The following is a 27,934-nucleotide window of genomic DNA, read 5'->3' on the forward strand; positions in this document are numbered from 1 at the left end:
TTGATGGCATCTCTGTTTACAGAGTTTACTCTTTAATCTCAACCTGTTTCCTCCTCCTCCTCCCGCGGCTCCTCGGCACTCCCGCGCGCGGCGGCGGAGCGCCTGGGCGCAGCCCGGCAGCAGGGCTCCCCCGTCCTCCTCCCCCAGCGGCCGGTGCGAGGATGGCCCGGAGACCCCGGCACAGGTAACCCCCGCTCCGCTCCTGTCAAACGGGGAGAAGAGCCTGCCGGCTGGAAGGGGCGGCGGGCGGACCCCTCGCCCCGCTCACCTGGGCTGCTCCGCCCCCGCTCCCCGAGACCCGCGAGAAGCGTCCCCCTCCTCCGGCGGCGCCGGGAGAGCCCGGGGCCGCCCGCCGCCGAGCCGCCCCGACGGGGCGCGGGTTCCCGCGCCGCAGGACTCCGCGGCGGCGCTGCGCGGGGCTGGGGCTCTGCTGCCCGCGGAGCCGGGGCTGAGACTCGCTGCCCGCGGAGCCGGGGCTCTCTGCCCGCGGGGCTGCGCGTCCCGCAGCTGCCCGGCGGGGCGATGCCGGGCGGGCTCAGCGGCGGCAGGTAGCGCGTCCCGTCCCATTCATTCATTCGTTCCCGGCAGGTGGGCGGCGGGCGCGGGGGCTGGGCTCGCTCCCATCGTCTTTCTTTTTCTTATTTATCCTTTTACAGCGGCGGCCCCGGGAGCGCTGCTCTCCCCCCCCCGCGGGGTTAGTCGCGCCCTGCGGGGCTTTGGCTTTTTCCCGCACGCGCGGGCGGGCGGCGGCGGGGGCCGCGGCTCCGACGGGGCGGTCGGACGGAGCTGTCACCCGCTCCCGGCGGCGCCCCGGGGACCGCAGGCGGGGCGGGACGGGACGGGACGGGGCGGTAGCGCCGCGTGGCCGCGTTTGCGCTGCCGCCGGGCGGGCGCGCGGAGCGGGGTTGTTGTCTAATTAGCCGGGGACGGCGGGTCGGACACGTGGAGGCTTTTTTTCTCTTTCTCTTGGCGGCCCGGCATCCTCCCCTCTTCCCCTCCCCTTGGCGGGGGCTGTGACAGAGGAGAAGGTCGCGGCTCTCCGCCTTTCCCTGCCCGGCGGGACCGGGGATGCCGAGGCGGTTCTTTTGAAGGGAGAAGGGCTCGCGGGGCGGCAGGAGGCAGCGGGACACCGGGCGAGCGCCGGGCTGCAGTTTCCAGTATCGGAGCGGGGGTGTTCGCCGGGGCCGGCGATGAATCACCCGGCCTGGCTGTCCCGAAAGAGAAGGGGCCGCCGCCGCCTGCCTCGCGGGCGCCTCCCGCCGGGACGCCCCGGGCTGGGCGCGGGCTCCGCTCCGCGGGGCCGGTGCCCGGACTCTTTCAATCACGGTAGCGGCAGCGAGTCATTTCCTCTCCACTCCTTCCCGGTTCTCTCTCTTTTTTTTTTTTTTTTTTTTAATTCTTTTCCCCCCCACTTTCCCTTGCCCCGCGTGTCGTTACACAAGGCGGTTGCCCGGGCGAGAAGCGCGGCGCTGCTGCCGGGGGCTCCGTCCCGCTGCCGCCGCTCCCGGGATGCTCCGAGCCGAGCCGGGATGCCCCGTGCCGCTCGCGGGGAGGCTCAGGGCCGCGTCCCCCAATAATAACGAGTTTCTAGAGCGGCGCCGAGGGCCCCCGTTGGCTTAGAGAGCTACCGAGCGTCCCGAAATTCCATCCAGGGCCCCTCTTCTCCTGCTGGAGGACACAGGTAATACAGCGGGGTTTGCTCAGTTCTGCGGTGCCGGCGAGGCCCCGGTTATTTAAATAAACCGGTTACAGGACTGGCACCGCACTTCGATCGCTTTAACCCGTTCGCGGCCGGTGTTCCGCTGTCGTTTGCCTGGAACTCGCCGCCGCGCGGGGAGCGGCGCTGACGATGGGATACCCGGTGCTTTTAGTGTCCGCCGATCTCATTTTCGAAATGGAAAATGGAGCCACAAAGCTTTCTTTGGCATACTCTCTTCCAACTGACAGGGGATAGGACAAGGGGGAATGGTCTCAAGCTCCACCAGGGGAGCTTCAGGCTGGGCATCAGAAAGAAATTTTTCACAGAAAGGGTCACTGGGCACTGGCACAGGCTGCCCAGGGAGGTGGTTGAGTCACTGTCCCCAGAGGTGTTTAAAAGACAGGTAGACGAGGTGCTCAGGGCCATAGTTTAGTGGCAGATAGGAACGGTTGGACTCGATGATCCAAGAGGTCTTTTCCAACCTGGTGATTCTATGATTCTATGATACGGGCAGCCGTACTCTGCCTGTCATGTAGAAAAGTGACTGTACTACCCAGAGCCGTGTTTGCGGCAGCTGGAGCGTGTCCCGCAGTCCTGGGCAGCTCTTGCTGCCAGCGAGGGATCCACGCTCACCTCGGCGTGCAGGGCTGGAGCTTCAGGCAGCCCTTTCCCGGGTCTGGGCCGGGGCGTAGGGAGTGAACCGTGGGGGCGAGTTGAGGGTGGCAGCGATGGGCTGGGTGGGTGAGTCAGGGGCCACCCGGCAGAGGCTCGGGAAGGGCCACACACATCACAGCGAGCTGTGGAAAACTAAATACGCGGAGCATGGTTTGCGTGGCATACGCCACGGGCCAGAAAAGCAGGGCTGAAGATGTGAAGTGTGATTAGCCCTGTGTGCTTTAAAATATATGTTTAATAGCTTATATTTTGGAGACGTTTGCATCCTGACTGCTAGTCTCCGTGCTTCGCTGCAGCTTAATTTAAGAAGTGGTCTCCTGAAAACAGATTAATGGTATAAACGATGCTTGATAATTTTATTACAAAATAACTTTATTTTAGTGTCTTAGTCATACCTTAACATAGCATGTGATACATCAGTTTTTAGTCTTGTTGCATGGTATTTTCTCCTTTCTAGTACTTGTGGTTATCATCTCTTAGCTGAGGTGTCAGAACTGCTGCTTGTATCTTAAAAGTTGGAAATAAAACACTGCCCGCCAGAAGGACAGCTCCTGTTGCAAAACACTCCTTTAGTTTTAGTTAACTGGGTAGAGCAAGTGCTCTTTATGAAGAGTAGTAGAGTCTTTTTTTACCCATAAATAGCCTCTGGGGAAATCCCTTAGTCATGAATTAGGTGAAGAGCAGAGTATTTCAAAACCAGTATGAGGTATTTAGAAATGCAATAGAGGTAATAAAGTCTTAAGTTAGAGAAATGGGGAACATAAAAGTGTTCAGTCATTCACTTGTTGGATGCAGGATATCAGATATGCTTGTGCTCAGTCTGTGTCTGTCCAGACCCATAAATGGCAGGCACGTTTTATATTAGAGTTTATTGCATGTTAATGCTACCACTTAATGGCTTTACTTAACCGTAGAAACTTTTGCCTTCACATACAGGGTCCATAACCATATTCTCAAATGAGGTTATTATTGGCTAGCTTTTTGTATTTATACACACTGTTTTATTTGGGAACTGTATAGCTATCTGTTCTGTTAAACATACAAAAATGCTAATGTTTTTCAGAACGTGTGGCATGAGTTAAAGATTTTGAACACATGCTTGTGTAATGGACACAGCCTCTAGTTCTCTTTATTGTCCCAAACATTGTATTTTAATTTGAAACCTTCATTGGCTGAAAGTTTGCCAAATGTGTAATTCACCACTGATCTAACAGTAAGAGCAGGTCTGAACATGCACAGTAATACGAAGGTTGCCAACCCTTTGCTTGTATCTGTGGATACCAAAAACAGCAGAACCAGTTCAGAATACTAGAACAACAGAATGCAGAACAAAATCTTGTTGTGCAAGTTTTAAAACTTTTATCTGTGTAACCTTTGTAAGGCTTGTAGTGGGGTTTTTGTGCTTTGGAATTAAGTAGTTCAAGTCCTCATGTTCCACTCTGTGTCTCCATGTGTTTCCTTCTGCAGTATATATAGTAGTGATGATGACGAAGAAGATGTTGAGATGTATGATCACGACTATGATGGTCTACTTCCTAAGACTGGAAAACGTCACTTAGGAAAAACCAGGTGGACCCGTGAAGAGGTAAATCAGAATTTGTTCATCTCCTGCCAGTAAAAAGACAGAGAGAACATGGATCATGTTCTTCTTGGAGTTAATTATCCACAAGCTACCCTCAATGACATTCCTATGTATATGAATGAGGACGACATTTTTGACCCATTAGCTACATTCAGTGTTTTGTTTAACTTTTAAGGCCATTCTCCTCTATTAAATAAAACATATAACCCAGCATTTTTTTCTGTCCACCAAGGTCTGTGTTACAGGTATCTGAGTCTCTCATAATGCCTGTTGGAGAAACAGATTAAGAGTCATCTGCGGAAATGTTTGATTGTTACTACTGCCTCTTTTTGTTTGAAAACAGTTGCTATGCAAGAACTGACATGTGTTCAGTGTCCCACAGCAGCAAACAACTGTGGCAGAAACTACTGCAGTCCTTTTGTGCCATTTGATATTTGCACTTTAATTGCAGCGCTACAAGTCTGAGTGGGAATAAACTAAAAGCTGGAAGAATAAAATCCAGCAGTACTGAAGTTAAGCATTCAGGATGTATTTTGCTTTTGAAGGTCGGAACATGTTTTAGTCTTGATACCCTTGTACTGACTTTACGGGTAAATTGTGGTATCAGAATCCTTTGCCAGGTGGATATCCTGAAGCCACTTAACTGGTTTGAGTTTACTGTGAAATACTTTAATACAATTCTTAAGTTATGTTTTGACTTTCCTAACAATGTATATTGATATATAAACAGTGGCCGGTCACCTCTTGCAAGCATTTTTTTAATTTATTTAAATCATAGTCTGCTCTTGCAGAGTTGGCTATGGTTGTGATGTGGCCTGGAAGGAAGGGATGGCCATGGAGCCTGGTGGCCACTTTCCTGTCACATGAACTGGGAGCATACTGGGAGGCGCTCATCAGGGAAGGAGAGAGTTGCTCCCCTCCTCTTATCTCTTCGGGCAGTTCTAACTTGTGTTACGCTATCTCGATCTTTCCTAGTGCGTGAGATTGGTTTCTTTTGTCTTTAGGTTCTATATTTCTGGCCTTATCATTAAAAATAATGGGGCAAATTTCTTGGTATTGCGAGTATGCAGAAATCCCTCACAGTCACCAGGAACAAAAAAAGAGCCATTAGTTTTATTGTGCATTTATTCTACACAGATAGGCAATGAGCACATTACTGGAACTCCCATTACTTGCAAGATACATAAAACTTAAGGCTGTGGCTTTCAGAGGTCGCCGAAGAGCTGGGTGTCTGAGTGTTACTGAATCTAATTGTTGTTCTGATGCCTGGCACCAAAACATCCATACTCTTTTGTAAATCCACTACAAGAGTAACAGTTATGTTGCTCTGAGTGATAGAATGGGAATGTATGATGCAACTCAAAGAACAGCACAGAAAAAGGCAGTCTTTCTCCTGTAGCACTGTAAAGAACCTACCAACATCCGCAGCAGTAGAAAAAATCTCAAGATTTAGGCAATTAAAATATGATAGGACTACAGACCACCTCCTGTTACTCTCAGGACACAGAGTTAGATGTATAAAAAGCTGCAAGGAGGCTTTTTTTTTTTTTTACAGTATTTCATTTGCTTTGTAAGAGATTGCAATATTAATTATGTCTGCTTTTTCAATGATTCAGGATGAGAAACTGAAGAAGCTTGTGGAACAGAATGGCACAGAAGACTGGAAAGTCATTGCCAATTTCCTTCCTGTAGGTGGATATTAGTTTCTGTTTCCAATTCTACTGACAACTCTTTATCAGTGGTTTCCAAGTAAGGGGAAGGGGAGTGGTTCTTTTATAGTTACATTTTTTCAGGAGATATAAAACCTCTGTAGATGCAGACCTCAGAAATTTAGTTAGAATATTGTGGAAACCCTTGCCCTTAATTTTTCTTTGACTTCTCAGAAAGGGTTGGTATAAAAACAGACAAGCAAAAATAGGGGGTGGCAGTGTGTTGCAGAGTAGACAGGCAGCGTGACACTGAGACTTAGCACAGAAAAAATAGCTTTTTTGAATTGTATGTATGGTTGAGAAGAGAATTGCTTTTGTGAACACTTCAGCTGTCGTAGAAACACTGCATATGAAAACATGACAGCTATTGTGGCAGATGGTGAAGATTCAGTTTGTGTCATTTTGGTGATACAGTCATCACTGCAGGAAAGATGGAAATATTATCTAGCTCAGTTGACAAATTGGTAGTTGAGCACCTTCTTCTCAGACCTGCTGTATCACTCTATGTTGTTTAGTAGTCATAGCTAAAATACGTTGAGAACAAGCGTACCTAGATAAAAGTGTTGTCACTCTACATTCATGTTGTCTAAAGGATTATCTACATTGTGTATTTTACATTTCACTAGAACCGGACAGATGTTCAGTGCCAGCACCGATGGCAGAAGGTACTAAACCCAGAACTTATCAAAGGTCCGTGGACTAAAGAAGAGGATCAAAGGGTAATCAGTTTTCCTTTCGGTCTGATTTATGCCTAACTAACAAAAGTGTTGGGGCAAAACACACAGAGACTTCAGTGGTCTCAACACTAAGATGGCCAGAAGCAGATTGATCCTGTAGTTTCAATGCCTAATATTTGTGTAGTTTGCTATGCAAATTAATTCATGTTCCTTTACAGCTCTAGTAGAAATGCAGTCTAGGAATGTCTTAACTGTTGCCAGATTTTTCCTTTTGGGTGATAGTATAAGTGGGAAGTGGGGAACTTTAATTGTGTGTTAGTTTTACCATGGCTATTTTGAAAAATGTCATTGAAAATATTGCTCCACCACAGAAATAATTCATTGATTCATTATGCATCATTAAATACAGGCAGTTTTTATGTCCTTCTTTGAAGGTAATAGAACTCGTGCAGAAATACGGTCCAAAGCGCTGGTCTGTCATTGCTAAGCATTTGAAGGGAAGGATTGGAAAACAGTGCAGGGAGAGGTGGCACAACCACTTGAATCCAGAAGTGAAGAAAACCTCCTGGACAGAAGAGGAAGATAGAATTATTTACCAGGCACACAAGAGGCTGGGAAACAGATGGGCAGAAATTGCAAAGTTGCTGCCTGGACGGTAATGACATATACCTTTAGCTCTTAAATAGGAAAAAAGGGAAAAGCTGCAGGTCTGGGCAGTTTGTTTCAGTTGCCTTGGGTGTCACATTATAAATAAAAAAAATTGGAATCGACCTGGAAAGTCAGTGACATTGATGTCCTTTTTTCTTAGTGGGGAACTGTGCTGTTGGTCATGACATGGAAGAGTACGCTCTTTTTACAAGCTTTTGATGTTTGCCATGGGTAATAAAAAATGAGTAACTAGAGCAAGACCATAACAGATTCTGAAATGTCTGTGCAATCAAATTTGTGCTTGCAGTAACTGTCAAAATTCAAATTGATTCAACAGTGAAGTATCAGGGTCTGCAAGTAGAACTTGATTTACATTCACCTAAGGGTATACCTTCAACATGAAATGCAGCCTGTTTATTCAAAATTAAATGTAAGATAAGGCTGCTTCAACATTTGTAATCGCTCCTGAATCATCCAAATGATTTTGACCTGATAAAAATCCATGTATAAAACAGGAGAAACTCAATTCCTCAAACTTTGGTCCTGGAAATACTTGTCTCATTGAAAGCTTATGCACAGCTGGCGTATCATTTCAGAGATTTAGTGTTTCATTTGCTCTGTAGTAAAAGTGACTCAACATAAAGTGTAGTCAAGCAAATGATGCAAGCAAGGGAGAGGATACTGTTCCCATTTTTATTCCTTGTATTCGGAGAAACATCTTCAAGATCTAAGTAAGTTGCCTAAGATCATGATAGTCTTTTAAGCAGGCATTCCCTAGGCTGCTTTCGCTTTCTAAAAGAAAATAAGATCGGAATTACCTCTTGGGAAGTTTTTCTGTAGCTGCCACACTTTTGCTTTCAATGATACTGTGTGGTGATGTTTTTCAATTTGAAAGGTGTGTTTCTAAGTGTACTCTTTAAAAAGTCTTGCAGACTTGATAAACTTGCTTTTTCTGTCCCATTTATGTGAGAATTCAAATCTCAGTTTTTCCGCGGCTAGGAAAAAAGTCACAACAGCTTTGTTTACTGAATTTGTGCGTATAGCATGGTGTCGTCATTGTCTAGGTGGCCAGCTGGGAAGTTGCTTGGAGATTAATCTTTTCATAGCTCTTCTCTACAGCCTTTCTTTCCAGCAGTGAGATACAATGTAAGTCCACTGCATTATTAAGACTTCGGAAGATGATGTTTGGAGTCCTTTAGGGTAGCTTCAAAGGGGTGATAGCCTTTGCTGTCACCTCACCTCATGGGAGTGAGGTAAAGCTGAAATTATTAATTTCTTACAGTTTGAGGACATAAGGCTTAGAGGTTGCTTTAAAAAGTACATAAACAACCATAATCCATATGTCTTTTTTCCCTGCCTTTTTTACTGAACATCTTTCGTGAGAAGCTGAGAGTAGCATTTGTAAAGGTGTAGGCAGGAGGAAGGTCAGAGAACAGCTTGAGGTTTAAACAGAAATGCCAACACCAGTTTCCTGCCCATTAATCTGTCTGAATTGGAAATTCTTTTTTTTTAAAACTCCTCAAACGTATGTATTGGTGTTGTAGAACTGATAATGCTATCAAGAACCACTGGAATTCCACCATGCGCCGAAAGGTTGAGCAGGAGGGCTACCTGCAGGAGTCATCCAAAGCCTGTCACTCCTCAGCAGCCACTGGCTTTCAGAAGAATAACCACTTGATGGCCTTTGCTCACAACCCGCCTTCTGCACAGCTGCCAGTAGCCGGCCAGCCCCCGCTGAACAGTGACTATCCCTACTACCACATCTCTGAGCCACAAAACGTAAGCGCCTGAAAGTGTGAGGTGTTTTTTGTTGTGCTTTATTGAATAGGTGGATGTTTGATGTTAGGCAAGGACTTCTTTGACTTTGATTTCATTCAGTGATGAAGATATGTACGTTCCAAATTGAATTGGTTCAGCATTTTTAATGTCTTGTAAGCAGTAAATGTGCTTTCAGTATTGTTTCTTATAGAGGAGAATATTACATTTGTTGAAAATCAGTTGAATCCGTTTAATTCTGTGTTCTATGTCAAAATCTCCCACATTCGCTTCAATAATGCTCTGTTCGTGAGCTGCTTGTCAGAACCAAGTAAACAGGTATTGTTTTTAATCTGATTCCTTTTCTATTAATGATTAATAATGAAACAGACTGCTGCTTCAGACAGTTACATTGTAGAGGTTTAGATGATAATAAATTGCATCTTTTGCATTTTCATTTCAACATAGAAAAATCTTACAAAAGCATCTATAAATTATTCATCTTTTCTCGCTCAAGAAGGGTAGATATTTCATATATTGATTTTCTTTTTTTCCCTGTAATGCTCACTGTCGTATTCCTAAAAAAGACTTGACTTTACTTGTAAACATTTTTGGGTTTTTTTTTTTGCTATTGCATCACCATGGATTATAAATCTTAAGTACCTAAAACCAAAGTTTGTTTAACAAAAGTTCATAATGCAGACAGACAATGTGGTCAAAATAGTAACTTCTAGTGTCTTTTGCTTTTTGGCCTAGGTCCCTGGTCAGATCCCATATCCAGTAGCACTGCATGTAAATATTGTCAATGTTCCTCAGCCAGCTGCTGCAGCTATTCAGGTAGATAACTTGAATCTCATTTCAAGAGTCAATTTGTTAAACATGTGATATGTCAAAATGCAAATGTTGTACATTAAAGAAACGTTTTAATGTAGTAAGTGTGGTGGAGAGACAAAATGGGGAAGGTGGGGGAGTTCTAACATGGCTAATAATTGCTTCTTCTGAAGTGGATTTAAAACACAGCAGTTGACATCTAGTTTGGTAGCTTTCACTTTCTCCAGTTCAAATGTCTATACTGAAATTCAGCAGGGACTTTGGTAGTGGAAAACACAATTGACGTTTGTTTCATCTTTGAGTCTAATTTGGCTATTATAACCAGAGGACGGCAAGCCATAAGCATTTTAGTTGCTACATCCTATCAGACCTTTATCTTTTCTTTTCCCTTAACTCTTAATTTCAGAGACACTATAATGATGAAGACCCTGAGAAAGAAAAACGAATAAAGGAATTAGAGTTGCTACTAATGTCGACTGAGAATGAACTGAAAGGGCAGCAGGCATTACCAGTAAGATTGTCACTGTGTGCTTGGATGGAGGGATAGCAGCATTACCCCAGTGCTTGTCTTTTTAACTTTTTACTCCCCCTCTGCCTTCTATACTAATTAAGGCTCTATATTTCCGTATTAAAAGGATGAAACATAGCACATATATAATTTGTATTTGCTTCATAAATTCTTTTATTGAAAAATATCCCAAACAATTTGTAGATATTTTACTCCATAAAGTGGGAGCGGGGCTGGCTTCTGTAACATGGCGTAATATTGGAAACACTGTGATTGTACAAAAATGAGAAATTCCACAGATCTTAAAACAGTGGGATCTTAATTTCTGAAAGTGTGCAATGATTCATGTGATGAAAATGTAGTGCCTGCGCATTAGATTTTTCTTCTCTGTTGTATTCTTTCCTTCAGCTGTGTTTTATATACTTTGTAAGCTTCATGCTTGGTGCATGTTTGACAGTTTGTGTTACTTCTCCAGATAATGTTAGATTCTTCATAACTGCATGTGTGGAGCAAATGCTGGCTATTACTGAATTCTCACACTTAGTGGTATTTGCCATTGGATGTTAATGCGTGAAATCCCTTATGTAATTACTTAACACCATCACCAAAGCCAAGAATCCCCAAATCGTTTTTGAAGATAGGTGATAGCCAGCAGATTCTTTTTTTTGGGTAATATTTAAATTAGTAGTAAAAAAACTGCATGCATGATACGTTAGTTTGGCCACTTTTTAACTTTAGTTAATGTTTTGCAATTTCTTCTGTTGCATGATCACACTGGAAAGGAACTTCTGTTAATTTGTTCTTCTGCTTTCCTAACCACATTGATTTGACAGCCTCTTCATTGCATTGGTGTAAGCTGTAGCATTAGACAGGGACAGAAGAAGAAAAGGAGATAAGCAAACAAAAGCAACTCTAACTCTTAAACCTTTTAGCCTTCTACAGTGCTGAGCGCTCAGTAGGGAAATACTGCCGTTTCTTGCTTCTCACAGAAAATGACTTGCAGACAGTTTTTGAGCTTTTGCAGTAACACATATGAATTGATTATGTGTTAGTATTTATATGTGCTCGCAATCCTGGAAGTAAATCATGAGGTAACTTTGGGATAACAAATACAATGCTGATATTACTTAAAACAAGATCTTGCACTGATGAAAGGAAACATCTTGACAATTGTTTCATAGGCATAAGCTTTTAGATGATGATGCAACTACTTTTATCTTTCCTCCAGTGGCATCTGACACCTTGTGCAATTTCTTTGCTAAGTTCCTTCTGCCTTTTTTCCCCCCTTTTCTGTTTTTTTTTCTTCCTTTAGACACAGAACCACACATCAAACTACCCCAGCTGGCACAGCACCACAATTGCTGACAGTACCAGGACCAGTGGTGACAATGCACCTGTTTCCTGTTTGGGAGAACATCACCACTGTACTCCATCTCCTCCTGTGGATCACGGTTGCTTACCTGAGGAAAGTGCATCCCCTGCACGGTGCATGATTGTTCACCAGAGCAACATCCTGGATAATGTTAAGAATCTCTTAGAATTTGCAGAAACACTCCAGTTAATAGACTCCGTAAGTAGACTTGCTGCCTCAGGTGGATTCGTGTGTGGTCGAGGAGTAAGGGGAGAGGAACTGGGACTGTCCTAAATGGGTTTCATTTTTTTTTCCGAGTACCTTCTGATTGCTACAAGACCTGAAGTTTGGCTTCTGACATAACAAAATGTGGCTGCTTGTAAATGAAACCCTTGAATATGGATGCATATGGTGTTTGTAGGTGTCTCCCTTTTCTGCTGCATCTTGGTAAGGGAGTGTGATTTTTGGGTAACTGCACAATAGGAGCTTGAAATGATCTCTTGACATTAAGTTGCCTTAAAATAGAATCAGAGACTCCATGAAAGATTTTAAACAATTAAATTATACTTATTTTTATTTCAAGTGACTTGTGCCATAGGTTTACGTGTGGCTGCTCATGTATCTGCATCATATTCTGAAAGTTTTTGTTGTACTCAGAGGATTTTGCTCTGACATACATGAAGAACTGGATATACATACATATTTTAAATGCTGAGTAGCTGACTGACATTGACATGAGCCTTTTCTCATTGTGGTCTCTGGGATACAACGTTTAACCGAAGTGGCATATTGAAATACGTTTGTTGGTGGCACCCTTCTTCAGCAGCTGAGGTGTCTGCTTCACGCAGTGTCACATCCCATTTAGGACATCCAGGGCAGGTTAGGAGGAGACCGGTCTTGGTTTAAAGCCCAAGGCATGCATTGTTTGGTAGTGAAAAGCATTATCTTCATACCAAGCAGAAAACCCTGGGCAAGCAGATAGTAAGAACATCATTTGACTCACTGTTTCTTTAGGGACTCGGTTGCCAGCAACACTACTAGGATGTTAGACAATTTGATGTAATCAAGGTATATATTGAAAACACCAATAAATGTTCACAATGTTGCTGCTAAAACAAACAGGATCAAGCTTAACTGATCTGGGAAAGACTTTGTTGTTGTTGTGGGTTACAGGCATATCCTAGCACTGTATTTTCATGAGGTGGCACTATACGCTGTCTTATAGCTCCGTGCTTCCCACATTGTTTCAGGATCCTTCATCATGGGGTGATCTCAGCAATTTTGAATTCTTTGAAGACACAGACACTTCAGCTAGCAAAGCTCCCTCAGGCAAAGTGGCGCAGCTTCAGCAAAGAGGGGCCAGTGCTTGTAGACCTCAAGGACACCCCATCACAAACTTGAGCAAAATCATGTTGAGTCAGGGCTTTCCTGGCTCACTAAAGTCCTTATCTGCCTCACAGGGCAGCGTGGCTCCGTGGGTCCTTCTTCGCAAAAAGAGAGGGCACTCCAGCCCCTTAGCCAGTGACCACAGTAGCACCTTGGTCCTAGCTGACGTCAGCAGCTCAACTCCTCCTAAGTGCTCCCCTGTCAAAAGCCTGCCCTTCTCTCCCTCGCAGGTAGATCAAGACTTCTGCACAGATGTTACTAATTCTCAAAAGTCACCCCAGCCTTAACAATTTAGAAACTAATCCTTTGGAACAAATGACTAATTACCGTTGCGCTTGTTGATTTCACTCTGTTTTTGAATCTTGTCACTGCTCTTAGTCTTCACTGCTGAGTTTAGATCCTTGGCAAGCCAACTGTTGATTCTTATAAATTCATCTGCGGGAATTGGGTTTTTTTTTTTTTTTTTGGATCATTTTTTGTAGGGGAATACGATTGCTTGCTTTGCTCTTGCTGTCAACTCCTTCAGCTACTAGAGTTTTGCATTTCTGATCATTTGTAATACTTTCCATCTCTGTCCACTTACAGTATGATTCATTGACCTAGAAAACCCCAAACTGCATTTAAATAGCATTCAGGTTGTGAGACAAACTGACAACAACCAGAAAATTCAAATTACGACTTGCCATTCTCAAACCAGGCCACATGCAGTGGAATAGGAGTGAGGAGGCCTGTTTAAATGGTCTGTTGTGCATTTCCAAATTCCTGTCAGCAGTTACTTTGTTTCACAGCTGTGGCACTATTTAAAAGTGTATTGGATTTTTTTTGTTTGTCCATTTGTGTTGGTTTTGCCTTGGTTTGTGTTTAGTCCTTGAAGTTAGATAAACGCTATGAAGAATAGTAAAAGATTGCATGTAATGATCTCCCACTGTATCTCCAGTTACCTATTAAGTACCTATTTTAATCACATATCATTTATCCAGTGAAATCCATATTTTCTCATGTTCCATATTTTTCTAAATTGTATTTTAATCTGATGAAAGTTGAGCCTGGAAAATAATAAGGTGGATCATTGTCAGCATAAAAGATACCACTATGCTCACAGATTTGCAGACACTAGAAATGGAACCAATATTTTAGCTTAACAAGTAGAAATCATGCAAAAGAAATTTTTTCCCAGCCAATGCTGCTGTTTCCTTTTTGGCCAATGATTTCTATTCCAAAACACTCCATGCACCCATCACAGGTGGCAGTTTTCATTTTATGCTTTGAAAATGGAGCACTTAGTTCTGAGGGAGATGATAGGAAATTTATTTTCCTGTCATAAATACTTTATTTACTGCTTTAAAACTGTATAGATTCCCCATATAAGCCCTTGTGGAATTTAGCCCCATTTCCTTTGATTTTTTTCCGCACGTACTTGAGCACATTGCTCTTAATGGTGATTAAAATACATTTGTAGAAAACCCCAATTGGACTTTTAAGATTTGGCTCTTAAAGTGGAAGAGAGTGTTAATAACGGAGTGTTGTTGGCTTTGTAGCTTTCATCTCTCAAAGTGCTTGTTTTGCTTCCTGAGTGCTCCAGCCAGACTGTTAGATATTGTTTTCCACGTAGCCAAGTACCCCACATATACCTGCCTGCGTTGTAAGGTCAGGAGAATGACTGATGTCAATGAGAAGGAAATAGTCTCTTTTTCTTTTGTTCAATAACATCAACTTAAGAAGTCAAACTTCTAATCTGAACGTTCCTGTTGATTTTTCCTTTCGCTGCCTGCAGTTCTTAAACACCTCATCCAATCACGAAAACCTGAGCCTGGATAACACTGCGCTAACTTCCACACCGGTGTGTGGCCATAAGATGGCTGTTACCACACCGTTCCACAGGGACCAGAGTTTCAAAGCTCAGAAGGAAAATCATGTGTAAGTCTGCTATCACATTGTCTTCTTGGATTCACAAGGGTTCTTCTGGTTTGTATACAACCAATGTGCTTGGTCACTGTATGCTTCCTGCAGAATTATTTGCTTATACGTTCAGAGTTTTCTTACGTTGGAGTAAAACTTCTACTGAGTAACTGTGAAGGTGGGTTACCACTATGGAACAGTCATACGCATAGACTCACCTGTTTTTTAAAGCAAGCCATTCCATCTAATCACGGTTAAATAGATGTTCTTTCAGAAAAGCAAAATGGGCTACCAGATTGCAGGAAAATATTTGTCAAAGTTTTATAACAGCCACCGCCTTCTACAAAGAAGAAATATTTCCAAGTATGCTCCTTGAAAGTTTTTCTCCTTCTTCTTAAAGTTTCAGAACTCCAGCGATCAAGCGGTCGATATTAGAGAGCTCTCCAAGAACACCCACTCCATTCAAAAACGCGCTTGCAGCTCAGGAAATCAAATATGGTCCTTTGAAGATGCTGGTAAGAAGGAAACAATGATAAAAGTTGCTTTGATATTAGTGCAGAGGGATGTTCTGGGACTTGGATGTAACATTTCTTCCTTTCAGCCTCAAACTCCAACTCATCTTGTAGAAGATCTGCAGGACGTTATCAAGCAGGAGTCAGAGGAATCTGCAATAGTGGCTGGGCTACATGAAAGTGGACCCCCTTTGCTGAAGAAAATCAAACAAGAGGTAAATCTCAAACTTACCTGAGGCAATTTAATTCAGCACTCTTTCCTGAGAAACTTATACCTTTTCTGTTAAATAGCTGTGTCTGTTTCTTTCATCTGAGCCCCAAGATCTTAGTGTTGGTTCTATATAGTATACTAGGCATGCCTAATTCATCCCCCATTGATTTCCATAGAAGTCTTTCTGCCGTTTTCAGCAGGGGTTTGCTTGGGCCGTTCTAATGCAGTTTTCGTTTGAAACTTAAAAAGAAAAAAAATTAGATGGGAATTTGGATTGAATCTTTCTAATATTGGTGAAAACTATAGAAGAAACCCACTGAGACTAAGCCTCATGGAGTGACTTAGATACCTGAACATTTGAGGACATTGCATTATATTACTTTGTCACTAAAGTTCTAAAAATACATATACTCTCAATCCTTTCTAGGGGATTAAACTCCTGAATACTGACAGTGCAGTTTTATTAGGTAGGGATTTTTTGTTGAGAACCTCGAACTTTTAATTTTCTGCAAAGAGCAAGGATGCTGTAAAAGACAGTACTGTAAACATGCATTATGCATCACTGCAAAGAATATTTATTCAATTTATTAAGCAACTGGCAGATAAATCTCATTCTGGTCAGGTAAGTACTCATTATCATGATGCTTTTCTTGCTTTCAGGTGGAATCTCCAACTGATAAAGCTGGAAATTTTTTTTCCTCAAATCACTGGGAAGGAGAAAACTTGAACACTCAACTCTTTGCACATGCATCTACTATGGAAGATGTGCCAGTAAGTGGAAGCTTTCACACCACCAATGATTTTTTCTGTTGTACATCCCTGTTCAGTTCTTAAATGTAACAGAGAAAATATTTTGTCTGACCCTTCTCACAAGTAAGCATTATTCATTATTTCTGTATCATTTTCCTGTATTAAGCACGAGAAGCAAAATCCCACTTGTAATTAGATAACTGCAATGCCTGCACATAGTAGCAGGAGCTGCAATCATTGTGCAGCCCACAGTCTGTATGAGCCTGCACTTGGGCGACACCTGCACCTGTGTAAAGAAATGACTGGGTCACAGAATTAAGACTGGTAAAAGAAAGAGAGAGTCTGTATTGTTTCATGCAAAGGAGACTTTGTACAATTATGGTTCCCTTTGCTTTGCCAGGACCATTCAATGTTACTGATATTCTTGCACTTGGGAGTTTCACTGGATGAAAAACCTTTGCACGTGACAATGCTTCTCCAACGCAGATTTCCAGGGAACTCAGTCTGAGGTCTGCTCCCAGGCTAAGGTCTGCTCTCAGGCTGGTCTGTGGCAGTGCCAAGTGTTGCACCCTCTGCAGTCAGGCTGGATTTGCCTTTAATATATTTGATTTCAGGTTGTTCTCTTGAGTTACTGAAAATCTTTTTTTTTCCCCTTTTCTTTTCAGAATCTTCTTACCAGCTCCATTTTAAAGATGCCCATGTCAGAAGAGGATGGTGGCTTTCACAAAACATTTGCAGTATCTAAGAACAGGCCACTGGCTAGTCCGCTGCAGGTAACTATTCTTTTATAAAAATTCCCCTTGTGTATAAAAATGCAAATATATATTGCTTTCTCACAGACTGATTTTAAGTTTTGGTTATGGAAGAATGAAATGTTTAGATTAATGTTGTTGAGGATCTCACTGTACGTGTGGAACGTGAGGACACAGTGACTACAAGAAGCTTAACAGTGAGAAGCCCCATGTGTGGGGCATTATAACTCACTGTTGTGTTAGTAGGACCAAGCATTTAAGTGGGTAAGAGGTTTTTTGCCTATACATTTCTTGGAGGTGTCTCTTGGTGGTTTGGAGAAGAGGATGATAGCTGAATGGCAGTGGCCAGAACTTGTCACTATCCTTGGGGCAAGAGGAGTGACTTTGGCACTGCCCAGCTGGCCAGCACAGTTGTAGCCAGTATTGCCCATCCAACCAAGCACTAGGATGGCCTTTTGCTGAGTGCGGGCTGAGGTGACACCAGATATATAGTTGTAAGTGGTGGTCTGAAGGGGCCTCATATTGCTTATGGTCAGTTGTACATCTTGGGATCTCTGAACCATATAAAATGTGGAACTGTTTTAATGTAAGCAAGATGTGAGGCTGGGTTTTACATATTTATGCTTTTTCCAAGTGTTAACAAACATACCTTCGCTGTTCTTTAAAATTCTTGGATATCTATTATATAGGGCCTGATCCAAATTCCACAGTCATTAACAGCCTCTTTGTTAACTCTTGGGGACAGAAGTCATTCAGAGAACAAAATGCAGTGTAGATAATGATCAATTATCTTTCCACCACAGCATGTATTTTTGGGGTACGTAAGTGATTTTATATCCCTTCCCCATACAGAAGAATTTGAGGGATAGTGACTTTCAGAGAGATAGTCCACATGGCTAATCATTTCTTTCCTCCCTCTTTCCAGAATTTACATTAGGGGTTCATTGCAGTAGGAGGGAATTAACTAAACCTGGTTTTGATTAAGCATCTCTAGCTGGGAATTACAATGTAAGATACTAAAATTTCACGCATCCCCACTTGGCACAGTTTGCCTTGGAGCAGGTTTGTATTTTGCACTGCAGAATCATTTGATGAAAAGCAGCTTTGGAGAGCAAGAGGAGTGTCTCCCCCTGCACAGGGGTGTCCGTAGGGGCCAAAGACTCACACTCCGTGTTGCTTATTTGCTCTTTTCTCACCAACCATAGTTTCTTAGCTGCACCATAACAGACTATGAAGAGGAGTGTTTGAAGATCCTGACTCTCCCCTTGTGTTATGGCCATTATTTGGGGACTGAATTCAGACCGTCTCATGGCAAAGGAGGCCAGGGTTCCAGCTTTGCTGGAGGCTGCTAAAGGTCCCCAGCTGGCACACAGAGGGAGGCTACTGGTGCCCATGTGCTCAGCCCCGGTGCCTTGCCAATGCATCAATGCCTGGTCATATTCCCTGGCCAAACTCTGGATTCCTCCCTCGATTTAGTGCAAAATTTTCAGGTAGCTAAACACAGTATGTTGTGGGTTGTCCTTTTAGTGGTGGTTGCCCGCACTCTGCCTGTAATAGAAACAAAGCATCTGAGGTGCCTCTAAAATAGGATCTTTTGATCTTTGGCATAACAGTGTTACGTTTCCGGCTATCTAAAAAAAAATAATTTACAAGCTGCTGTAAACGACAGGGCTTGTTTAACCTTCTCTCCTCACACATGCTGATTTTGTTCAGGAAGTTTACACAAGTCAACTTGTGGGCTGTTCTGGATCCCAATCTTCAGCTCTTGCTCAGGAATAACCTTTAATTTTGCATGTTAGAAGTCAGGTATTCTCATTGTCTGGATAAAGATAACTTTTTCTTAAGTAGGGAACTAAGTTAAAAATTACTTCCAAACTTCTCAGTGTTTAAATCTTGTTGATCTGGGAGAAAAAGCAGTTGTAAAAAGCCCCAAATGAATACTTAGTATTCAGCTTTTTGGTCTACTAGTATGAAGGTAAAATTATTCTCTCTGCTGATGAAGAAATACTTGAGTGTTTCATCTGAAATGTAATCCTAAACGAAGAATGAGGCTAGAGGTTTCTGTGACAGTGGCACAGATAGCTTTTCCAGAATGAAATACAGATTTTTTATAACAATGTGGTCTTGTCTGCCGATCACTGCACTCTCTGATTTGGAGTCAATGTCACAGTTAAAAGGGACAATCTGCTTCATCCCTGGTAAGGCTGCCTGGCCTCATGTCAATGGGGAGTTCGGTGCTATACAGCTCAGAAAGGGCATGTGGTCTGGCTTGCTTTCATGCTAGAAACTGCTGCTGCTTTGCCCTAATGCTTCTTTCCACTTTGTCCCAGCGGAGCTGGATGTCTGTGACGAGGGCACACTGGGTCTAAAGGGTGCAAAACTATTGAATGTGTTAGCGTTAACATTTGCTTTTGACAGGTAGTACTTTACACATGATCAGTACTTAGCATGTTCTTGTTATATGCTTTCTAGTTTATAACTTGGTATGCTGGGAGATGATTTTGCCCCTCTGTTCCACTCTTGTGAGACCCCACCTGGAGTATTGTGTCCAGTTTCTGGAATCCTTACCATGAGAAGGATATGGAACTGTTGGAAGAGGTCCAGAGGAGGGCTGCAAAGTTGATCAGAGGGCTGGAGCACCTCCCATATCAGGGCAGGCTGAGAGAGTTGGGGTTGTTCAGCCTGGAGAAGAGAAGGCTCCGGGGAGACCTTATAGCAACCTTCCAGTACCTGAAAGGAACCTACAAGAAAGCTGGAGAGGGACATTTTACAAGGACATGTAGTGATAGGACTAGGGGAATGGCTTTAAATTGGAGGGGGATAAATTTAAAACTAGACGTTAGTTCATCATGATGAGGGTGGTGAGACGCTGGAATAGGTGTTCAGGGAAGTTGTGGATGCCCAATCCCTGGAGGTGTTCAAGGCCAGGTTGGATGGGGTCTTGGGCAGCCTGATCTAGTGGGAGGTGTCCCTGCCCATGGCAGGGGGGTTGGAACTGGATAATCCCTGAGATCCCTTTCCACCCAAACCATTCTATGATGTTGCTGGCATACCTGTACAGATGCATGGATGCACTCAGGAACACTGGACTAAATCCATTGATGCATGCAGGTAGACATGAAACACCAGGCAATGCATCTGGGTAAAATTTAATTGTGTTTGCATATGTTCACATTGCTGCTGTTAATTTTTTGGGCCTGATCCAAATTTTCTTACTTAGGCAAGTTCTCATTGACTTCAGTCCAAGTAAAAATTATAGCACTCTCTACACCTTGGGATGTGTTCCACCTTGGGGTGGAATTATTCTTACAATCCATTACATGGATCCCAAATCCTTCTGCCTCGTGTTGATGGAGTCAGCTACAACCTATATTTTTGTGTCCTATATTTTTGTCACTCAAGCAATATTTAGCTTCACTGTAGGGAGTTTTTGGCCTCACTAGGAACTTTTCCAAGGGATTTTGGGGTAACATATGAAGCCCTTGCTAAGGCAAACTGACAACCTGTACTGAGCACTTGCTTGAACAGTGCCTTATAATAGGATACGTAAAAACTGTGGTTCTGGCCTTTCTTACCGTGTGAAAGTTACGGTTTTTTTCACATTATGTGCCATAGCAGTACATAATACAAACTATCCTAACATAGACATTTTAACAGATAGAAAAGTAGGCTAAATCATAGAATATCCACCTAACCCTGCAGGCTATCAAAAGGCACCATGAAATGGAACCTTTTAAGAAAATAGCGCTGCTTTGATATCTTCTTCCCCCAGTAACAAAGGAAACAACATAAGGTAGGAGCCCTGCAAGCTAAAGAGAGTGTTCTTCAACGCCTAGCTCCTGTCACTTTCCATTTTTTAACCACAGACTGACACATTTCAGCTCGAATTTCCTGACTTTCAGCGGTTTATGTAACCATTTTCTTTAAAGAGCAAGTTTAAAGAATTTTCAAACAGTTACTTAGCTAACTCTTTTGAAGAGCATTAGATGTCATTAAGCTTAATTTTCTCCATCTAAAAAGCGTGGAATTTCATTTGCAGCTGGTAGTCACACAAAATGCATAGGTGAGGCAGCATGCTCTCCCCTCAGCAGCAGACTTTATCTGTTTTCCCTCCATGTTTTTTTGGAGGGCAAGGAGATCCCTAAGTCTCATAGTCGAAGTTCTTTGTTTAATCAGGGGAGAGGAGAAAGCTCGCTGTGCTCAAGTCCTGGGAAGTTTAAGATTTGCACAGCAAGGAAAGGTAACTCTGCAGGTTTCCCTTGCTTATGTTGTTGCTTCTCTTGCCAGTGGCTGATGTGTACAGAAGCTGTGCTTGTCGCAGTTGAGGGAAGCAAAAGGAGGTTGGAAATTCCAGATCAGTCACCTTATGTTTTCCTCCCCAGGCAGCAGTATTTAGGTTGCAAACAGATCAGGAGTTACAGCTGCCCTGAGCAGGTGATGATCTCTCAAAAAGAAGAAAAGTGACCGCTTGACTGTCAGTTCTTTGCAGAAATATGTTCTGATCTGTGAATAAAATAAATGACTGAAGAACAAAACTAGAAAGGTACTAAATATCTTAATGTGAATTGCAGGTGCTTAGCACATTTCCGTATCTCCCCCATTAATCTTACTTGGAAAGCTCATACATCTCAACCAGGAGTTTTGTCTGAGTAAGGGCTTCAGGGTTAAGCCCTTAAAAGCACCACAAAATAACTCTTTTTAGCACTGGTAACAGAATAAAAGCTGAAAAGTTGGACTATCTTACTCTCTCACTCAGCAAGCTGTATTTCTGAGCAACTGGGGAAGCCCCAGAGTTAGGAGAAGCCTGTCCCATGCACCAGAGGAGAATCAGCAACATGACCAGAGTAGTGCTCTGCAAGTAGAATTCATTTATGGTCACTTGGGTTTTTAATTAGTCTTTATTGTCTGGTCTTGATAAGTAAAAGGGCTTTGTTTGATTCAGCATCCTTACAGAATAGGAAGACGTACTGTTCTACAGGACACACATCATATTCTGCTAGGAAATTTCTTTATTAGGGTGTTGATGAATTTACTGTTTCAGAAGGAGTACTGCATTTCTGTTGCAAGCCTTTTCAGCAGCACACTCTGATGAATTATGTAATGTAAGGGAAAACTGGCAAGAAGTCCAGCTTTTTGTAGTAGACAAACACAAGAAGATATCTTCTAATAATCTAAGCCTTCTAAATATTTTAAACATTTGGCCTTTTTTTGTTTCTAAATGCCAGCACACTGATAACTTTGCTGGAGTTGCTGAAGGTACCTACCATTGTAGTGGAGATGTAAAATCTGTCTTTTAACACTGTTCGTTGCTCATAGGTTTTTGTTACACGCCCATCAGTTTGGGAGCTTGGTTCTGCAGGACTGCAGCAGTGTTTGGTTTTGTCATCCACCAAAGGCAAGGCGTCATAATGCGGGAGCTTTCTTAAGCTATGCAGACAACACATGAGAAGTCGATCCAGGCTTCAAGTGCAGAAGGACTAGTTTTGTTAGGAAAACACCTTTCCACAGTCTTTTCTTTCGTTACTCTTGTCTGTTTTCTCTGCATGGCCCAAGTTTTCATTTAAAGTGTTTTAACTGGATATCCCAGTTACAGCTTTGACAGTTTGTTTACAGTTCACATCTGCCTGAGGGCAATTTTGAAAGCATGTTGCAGGGTAAGTGAGGTAGTTTTGCTGGCAGGAGAAGGATGTGCTGTGAGGATTACTGAAGTTAAAAAAAAAAATGAGCTAGGGAGAATGACATAGCTGGAATTGTACCATGGGTCTGTAATTTTATCCTATGAGAACTCATAATAGTACACCTTCTTCTCCTCCCCGCCTTCCCTGTTCTAACTTAAAGAAAACTGCTGTGTGTGGGAAATAAAAAAAAAATATAGAGAGTAGTGTTCCAACCTTTGAGGCAATAAAAATCAAATATGTGGAAGGAATTGTATTGTGGAAGTCCTTTTCTTTCCCACTGGCTAGGGATTTAGGTGCCAAAATGAACACCCAACTCTTAGATGGCTAAATTTAAGTGGGATAAAGCCACTGGATCAATGAAAACATGCCTATCAGTTTTAGTGGGATTTGGGTCAGGCCTTTTGGCTTCTAGTTACAAAGCTTTTGTGTTTCCATCTGTTGATTTGCAGACTTGGGCCTTTACATGTGACAGGGGCGATGCAATGAACATTCTGCAAAAGGAATGGTTTGACTTTGCGTTCTGTTCTGTTTTCCTTCATGCCTCTAGCTTTGTGCTTGAGTCTCTTCTCTTTTGATACATTTGCTAAGCGCTGCTTTCTGCAGGGCACTGCCACTTTCTGTCACAGAGCCCTGTCAGTACTCACTGCAGTGCCGGCATGGAAGAAGGCGTGCTTTTCCCTGTTTACTAGGGCATCCTGTAGCTGTGTGCGCTCAGAGCCAGCAAGGTGCTCTGCCTGGGTTGTGGGACCGCTCTTTGCCAAAGGGGGAAGTAAAACTTCTCATGTCGGGATGACTTTCACACACGCCTCCGGCACTGCCCTGCAGGCTGGCAAGGCGACAGCATTGTGCTTTGTTTTGTGTTGGCTGCCAAGAGCAGAGGCTTCAGACAGAAAATGTTTATTGAAAATACCCAATTTATATATTGTTTGTGTTCCCTAGGATAGAACCAAAAACTGTCTCAGTAACTATTCTGCTTTGGGTCAAATTCTGCATTCTTTACTGGTGTAAAGGTCTTACTATTGTCAGTGAGACTGCAAAGTTAGTCACTTTCTGGAAATTGTCCTAGGAGGGAAAAAAACAGTGTAATGTGTTTCTGGGGAAATAATACAAGGGTCAGAACTCTGTGGAGTAGATTCTCCCATGCTGTCTCTGTGGCAAAGCTTGAGTAAGTTGTTTCAGGCAGGCTCAAGGCAGAGGTCTAGCTGATCCTCCTGCCGCTTGCTGTGTTTGCTCCCCGCTGCTTCCCTGAGGCTCTGGAGGGAGGGCAGAGGGCTCCTGCCTGCCTGAGCGGCTTCTGCTGCGCTGACATCAGGTTAAATGAAGACCAGGCTTTCATTGGAATGAGTGACATGTAGCAGCCTGCTGAGATGTTGGAGATATCAGGGTACAGAATTATTATTTCTTCTTTTCTAAGCACATGGCTGCTAATACAAAGAGCTCAGTGTAGATACTAACAATTAAGCCTAATTTATGAAATCGGGACACTCCTTGCCTGAAGTTACTTCTATTTTTTAAAAATTGACATACTGTGACAGATGGACTTTCCTTACGTGTCTTCAGTTATTTAGGAGACTGCTGATCTCTCGCTTCTAGACCAGTGCCTTGAAGCTTTGGAGGATCACAGGGAAACACCAGTTGGACACATATTTTTGTCCTTTGAAATGATGGATATTCTGGAACTACCAACTGCTTTTGAGATGTGCAGACGAAGTCTTACTTCTTAGTAAAACCAATGGTGTTGTACCAGGTATTAATTCAGTCCCTGGTGCAAATACCTCTGCAACAATAGGGTAAAATATTCACAGGTGCCTCAATCCCACTGAGGATCAACAGGAGGTTGTAGGCTTCCAGCTGATGTAGGTGCCTTTGAAAAAGTTACCCTGGAAGGTGTTTAACTAAAACATGAAAGAAGCTGTGGTGTGTCGCGTGCATGTCTGTGGCATGCAGAAAGTATGTCACACCTGCCTTTTGGCTGTGGTGTGTGCTCTAGGCTGAGCCACGGCATAAGGTATCCAGTCAGCCAGGTTGAACCACTCTAGAAAAATACGTGTATGGCATGGTTTATCCTGTCACAGATTCAGCTTTCCCGCAAAAAGCTGCAGAAACTTAATGATTTGAGGCCTGACCTGATTCTGTTTAACCATTCACACTTCACTTGGGGAACACCCATTAAAGCTCAGAAGGAGTTTTACCTGCAAAGATGCATCAGGAAGAGCGACAACATTTGGAACTTGTCTACAGAGAAGAGGAGTCCTTGTCTAGGGAAGCCCAGGAGAAGTTTACAGAGGACTAGCATGCTTGCCTTCATCTTGGCCACACAGCTTACTTATTCATTGGTTTTGTCCCATTTAGGCTGTAAGACCTGGAAGGCAGGGTACCTCAGTCTCTGTGTGTGTACCAGTGCCCTGATTAGGGCATCTTATGAGAAATTATCTGTATTTCCTATGTTGTCCAGTCTTTTACTATACATATGTCTCAGATAACACTATTTAGAGTCAGAAGAACATTCTGCAACTGGTTAGGCTGGGGATAACTTTAAAGATCTTCTTGCACAGCTAGCAACTGGAAGAAGCAGCATAAAGAGTCATGGGTATGCTGGGACAGTTATGCCCTTAGCAGATGGTTTGCAGTCCACTAATCATGCTTCAGCCTGTGTGCTAAACATTTGGAAGGCTTTGGTCATCTCACTGAGCGAAGTAGATCTCTGCAGCAATGATTCTTCTTGAAAGCAGAGGAAAATAGAAAACGGTTTCTCCTGACTTGTCTTTGTCGGTGGGTTTTGGGCATAGAGCTTCTCAAACAGTACTGGGATCCCCTTGTTGGCAGGTAGCTTTCTGTTGAGTCCATTTTTTGGAATGCCAGGTATTCATACAACTAGCTCCGTATAATAGTAAGTGGTTTTTTATTCAAGGCTTAGGGAATATCTTAACATGGAAAAGCAGACAAACTGAGTAAGGAAAAAGTTCAATAGAAAAAAAAAAGTGTGCATAAATGTGTGTGTGTACTGGTAAATTCCAGGAGCTTTGAAATTTCATTACTGTTTATAGCTCAAGGCAATGAGAAACATCTCACATGTGTAGCAAGTAAATAAATGCAGTACGCACAGCCTTCTGCAGATATGTTTATCTCCCTTTAACATTATACTAAATGTTGTCTGTAACCTCCATAAATACCACAAGAAGTGAAATGGCTTACATGATAATTAAAATGTTGTTTCTGCTGAGAGTTGCACCCCCCTGCTCCCTTGCCCCAGGAGCTCTGTGAATGGGCACGTGCTAATCGCTGCGCACAGGTGAAAGCAGCTTGGAGCACGGGACTTTTTGTTAGCTGTGGTCAGGCTGCCAAGATTGTCAGGTTCGTTTAGGGAATGCAGGGGCAGAGCAGCTGTACTTCTAGACTGAAGGTTCTTTCAGCAGGAATTTGTGCATGGTGATAGCACTGACCATTATAACTGTGGGCTTTAACCTTTCTGTGCCCTGTTGACTGTAAAGTCCACCTGCAAATAAATTCTCTTTTTAGACTTTTCACAGAAAGGAAAGATTAAAGGCAAGGCTATAGATACGGCCTTGTAGAGAAGAGAGTGTTTGAGAGAGAATTGGGGAGGCTCATGTGATGTGCCCCTCTGCAGGTTGTCTGGTCTGCCCAGCCCTCTGGTAACTGAGAAGTGGGAGTGATATTTTTTTTGCCTGCTGTGTTGAGACTTCAGTTTCTTTGGAGACAGGACAACATACTTCTGCGTGTTCATGCAACACTTAATCACAAGTGTGCCGGGCTTCGGCTGGGGCTACAAATAAATCATGACGTTCACCCCAAATCTCTCTGCCTGCTTCTAATTTAGCATCTGAACAACACCTGGGAGTCAGCATCCTGTGGGAAGACTGAGGATCAGATGGCTCTGACGGATCAGGCACGCAAGTACATGGCCAGCTTCCCCACCCGGACTCTGGTGATGTGAAAGGGTCGACAGACAAAGAAGCATTATGGTTTTGAGAACACTTCACCTCTGCTGGGAAAATTCTGTTCCTCTGCATGAAAACTTTTCATGAATGGGAGAAGAACCTATCTTTGTTGTGGTGCAACAGTTGGGAGAAGCACAAAGTGCATTTAATTCACTCAGCATATATATTCTCGTTGGATTTCACCCAACTTAAGAGGAATTTTTTTTTTTTAATAATTGATACTTGCCTAAATTATTAGGTATTAAGGCTGAATCAGTAATTAATCATCTTAAGTGCAGACTTACAATAAATATAATTTTTTTTGTACTTTTTGAGATCAAGCAGACCTAATACACCAGTATTGTTATTTCAGTGATGTGTTAGCCAGGGATGGGGTTTTGTTTGTTTGGTTATGTTTTTTTTTTTAATAGTAAAAAGAGCAGGTACTCAAACAGATATATTTTAAATCACTGAACAAAATGCATTGGTGTAAAATTCTGAAGTGAAAAGCATTACTACAAGCGCTTGTCTGTGCAAAGGGGGGAAACTGATCAAGATTGTGAATGCTCAAACATCCATGCCTCTTGAAATACTTTTTCATTCTATTATGGTTCTAACCATTATACATCGTGTGTTTCTGTTTGGGGGGGTAATTAGCTTGCTTTAAAAAATATTACTGTATGAAACATAGATTTATGAGAAAAATTATATTTTTATTCAGTAATTTAATTTTGTAAATGCCAAATGAATACTGTGTTTTGCTGCTACAGACCTTAGCGTGTAGACATGCTGCTAGTGTAAAAGGAGCAGTAGAGCTTTATATGGAGAGAAAACAAATGTTGATGTTAGCTAATTGACTATGCACTAGCATTTCAGTCCTTTGTATGTTAATTTTTTTTACATCATTTATATTTTTCCCCCTTTTTTATAAGCAATATTTTGAACACTGTTCCTGGGAGATTTTTTTTTTTGTCTGGATGTGTTTTCTTTCTCATTGGTTTGTAAGAGCATACATTGCACCTTCATATGTTTGGGAGAACACTGTCTAGTTCGTGTTGTCTGTTTTGTTCCATGTCTAGCTATTTGTTCCCTAACTTGGGTCTTGTGTACCGAATCAGGTTCTTAAAAATATATAGTTCTTCTTATTGCCATACCAAATCTTTATTGATATGGCAAAACACTGATTTTATTTTTTTATTGTTTGGGTTTTTTTTATAACAGCCTCTGACTTTGCTGCCTTAATAGCATTTGGTGCAGCTTCATCTGCACTTATTTTTTTTATACAACAATGTACTGCCTTGTAGATAAATAAAGTGTGTTCTTTTTTACTTAAACCTGCTTGGTCTCCTAATCTTGTTTGTCTTTGTGTTTTG

The 27,934-nt window shown here is 42.7% G+C and overlaps 1 protein-coding gene across 3 annotated transcripts; it reads left to right on the forward strand.

Annotated features, from left to right (window-relative positions):
- MYB (MYB proto-oncogene, transcription factor) lies at positions 1 to 27,854 on the forward strand. 3 transcript variants are annotated; one of them, XM_069851937.1, is made up of 16 exons: positions 1 to 184; positions 3,842 to 3,959; positions 5,573 to 5,644; positions 6,292 to 6,384; positions 6,777 to 6,997; positions 8,535 to 8,769; positions 9,502 to 9,582; positions 9,983 to 10,087; positions 11,397 to 11,654; positions 12,686 to 13,051; positions 14,596 to 14,738; positions 15,121 to 15,235; positions 15,322 to 15,447; positions 16,104 to 16,214; positions 16,859 to 16,966; positions 26,462 to 27,854. In XM_069851937.1, the coding sequence occupies exons 1-16, from the start codon at positions 162 to 164 to the stop codon at positions 26,576 to 26,578; spliced, it is 2,292 nt and encodes a 763-aa protein (XP_069708038.1). In that variant the 5' UTR covers positions 1 to 161; the 3' UTR covers positions 26,579 to 27,854. The 3 variants fall into 3 exon arrangements, with proteins under 3 accessions (XP_069708038.1, XP_069708036.1, XP_069708037.1); XM_069851935.1 differs by lacking the exon at positions 12,686 to 13,051; XM_069851936.1 differs by lacking the exons at positions 9,983 to 10,087; positions 12,686 to 13,051.
- The last annotated feature ends 80 nt before the right edge of the window (positions 27,855 to 27,934 follow it).

The sequence above is a fragment of the Phaenicophaeus curvirostris genome, chromosome 2 (genome assembly GCF_032191515.1).
Source record: "Phaenicophaeus curvirostris isolate KB17595 chromosome 2, BPBGC_Pcur_1.0, whole genome shotgun sequence".
Lineage (NCBI taxonomy): Eukaryota > Metazoa > Chordata > Aves > Cuculiformes > Cuculidae > Phaenicophaeus > Phaenicophaeus curvirostris.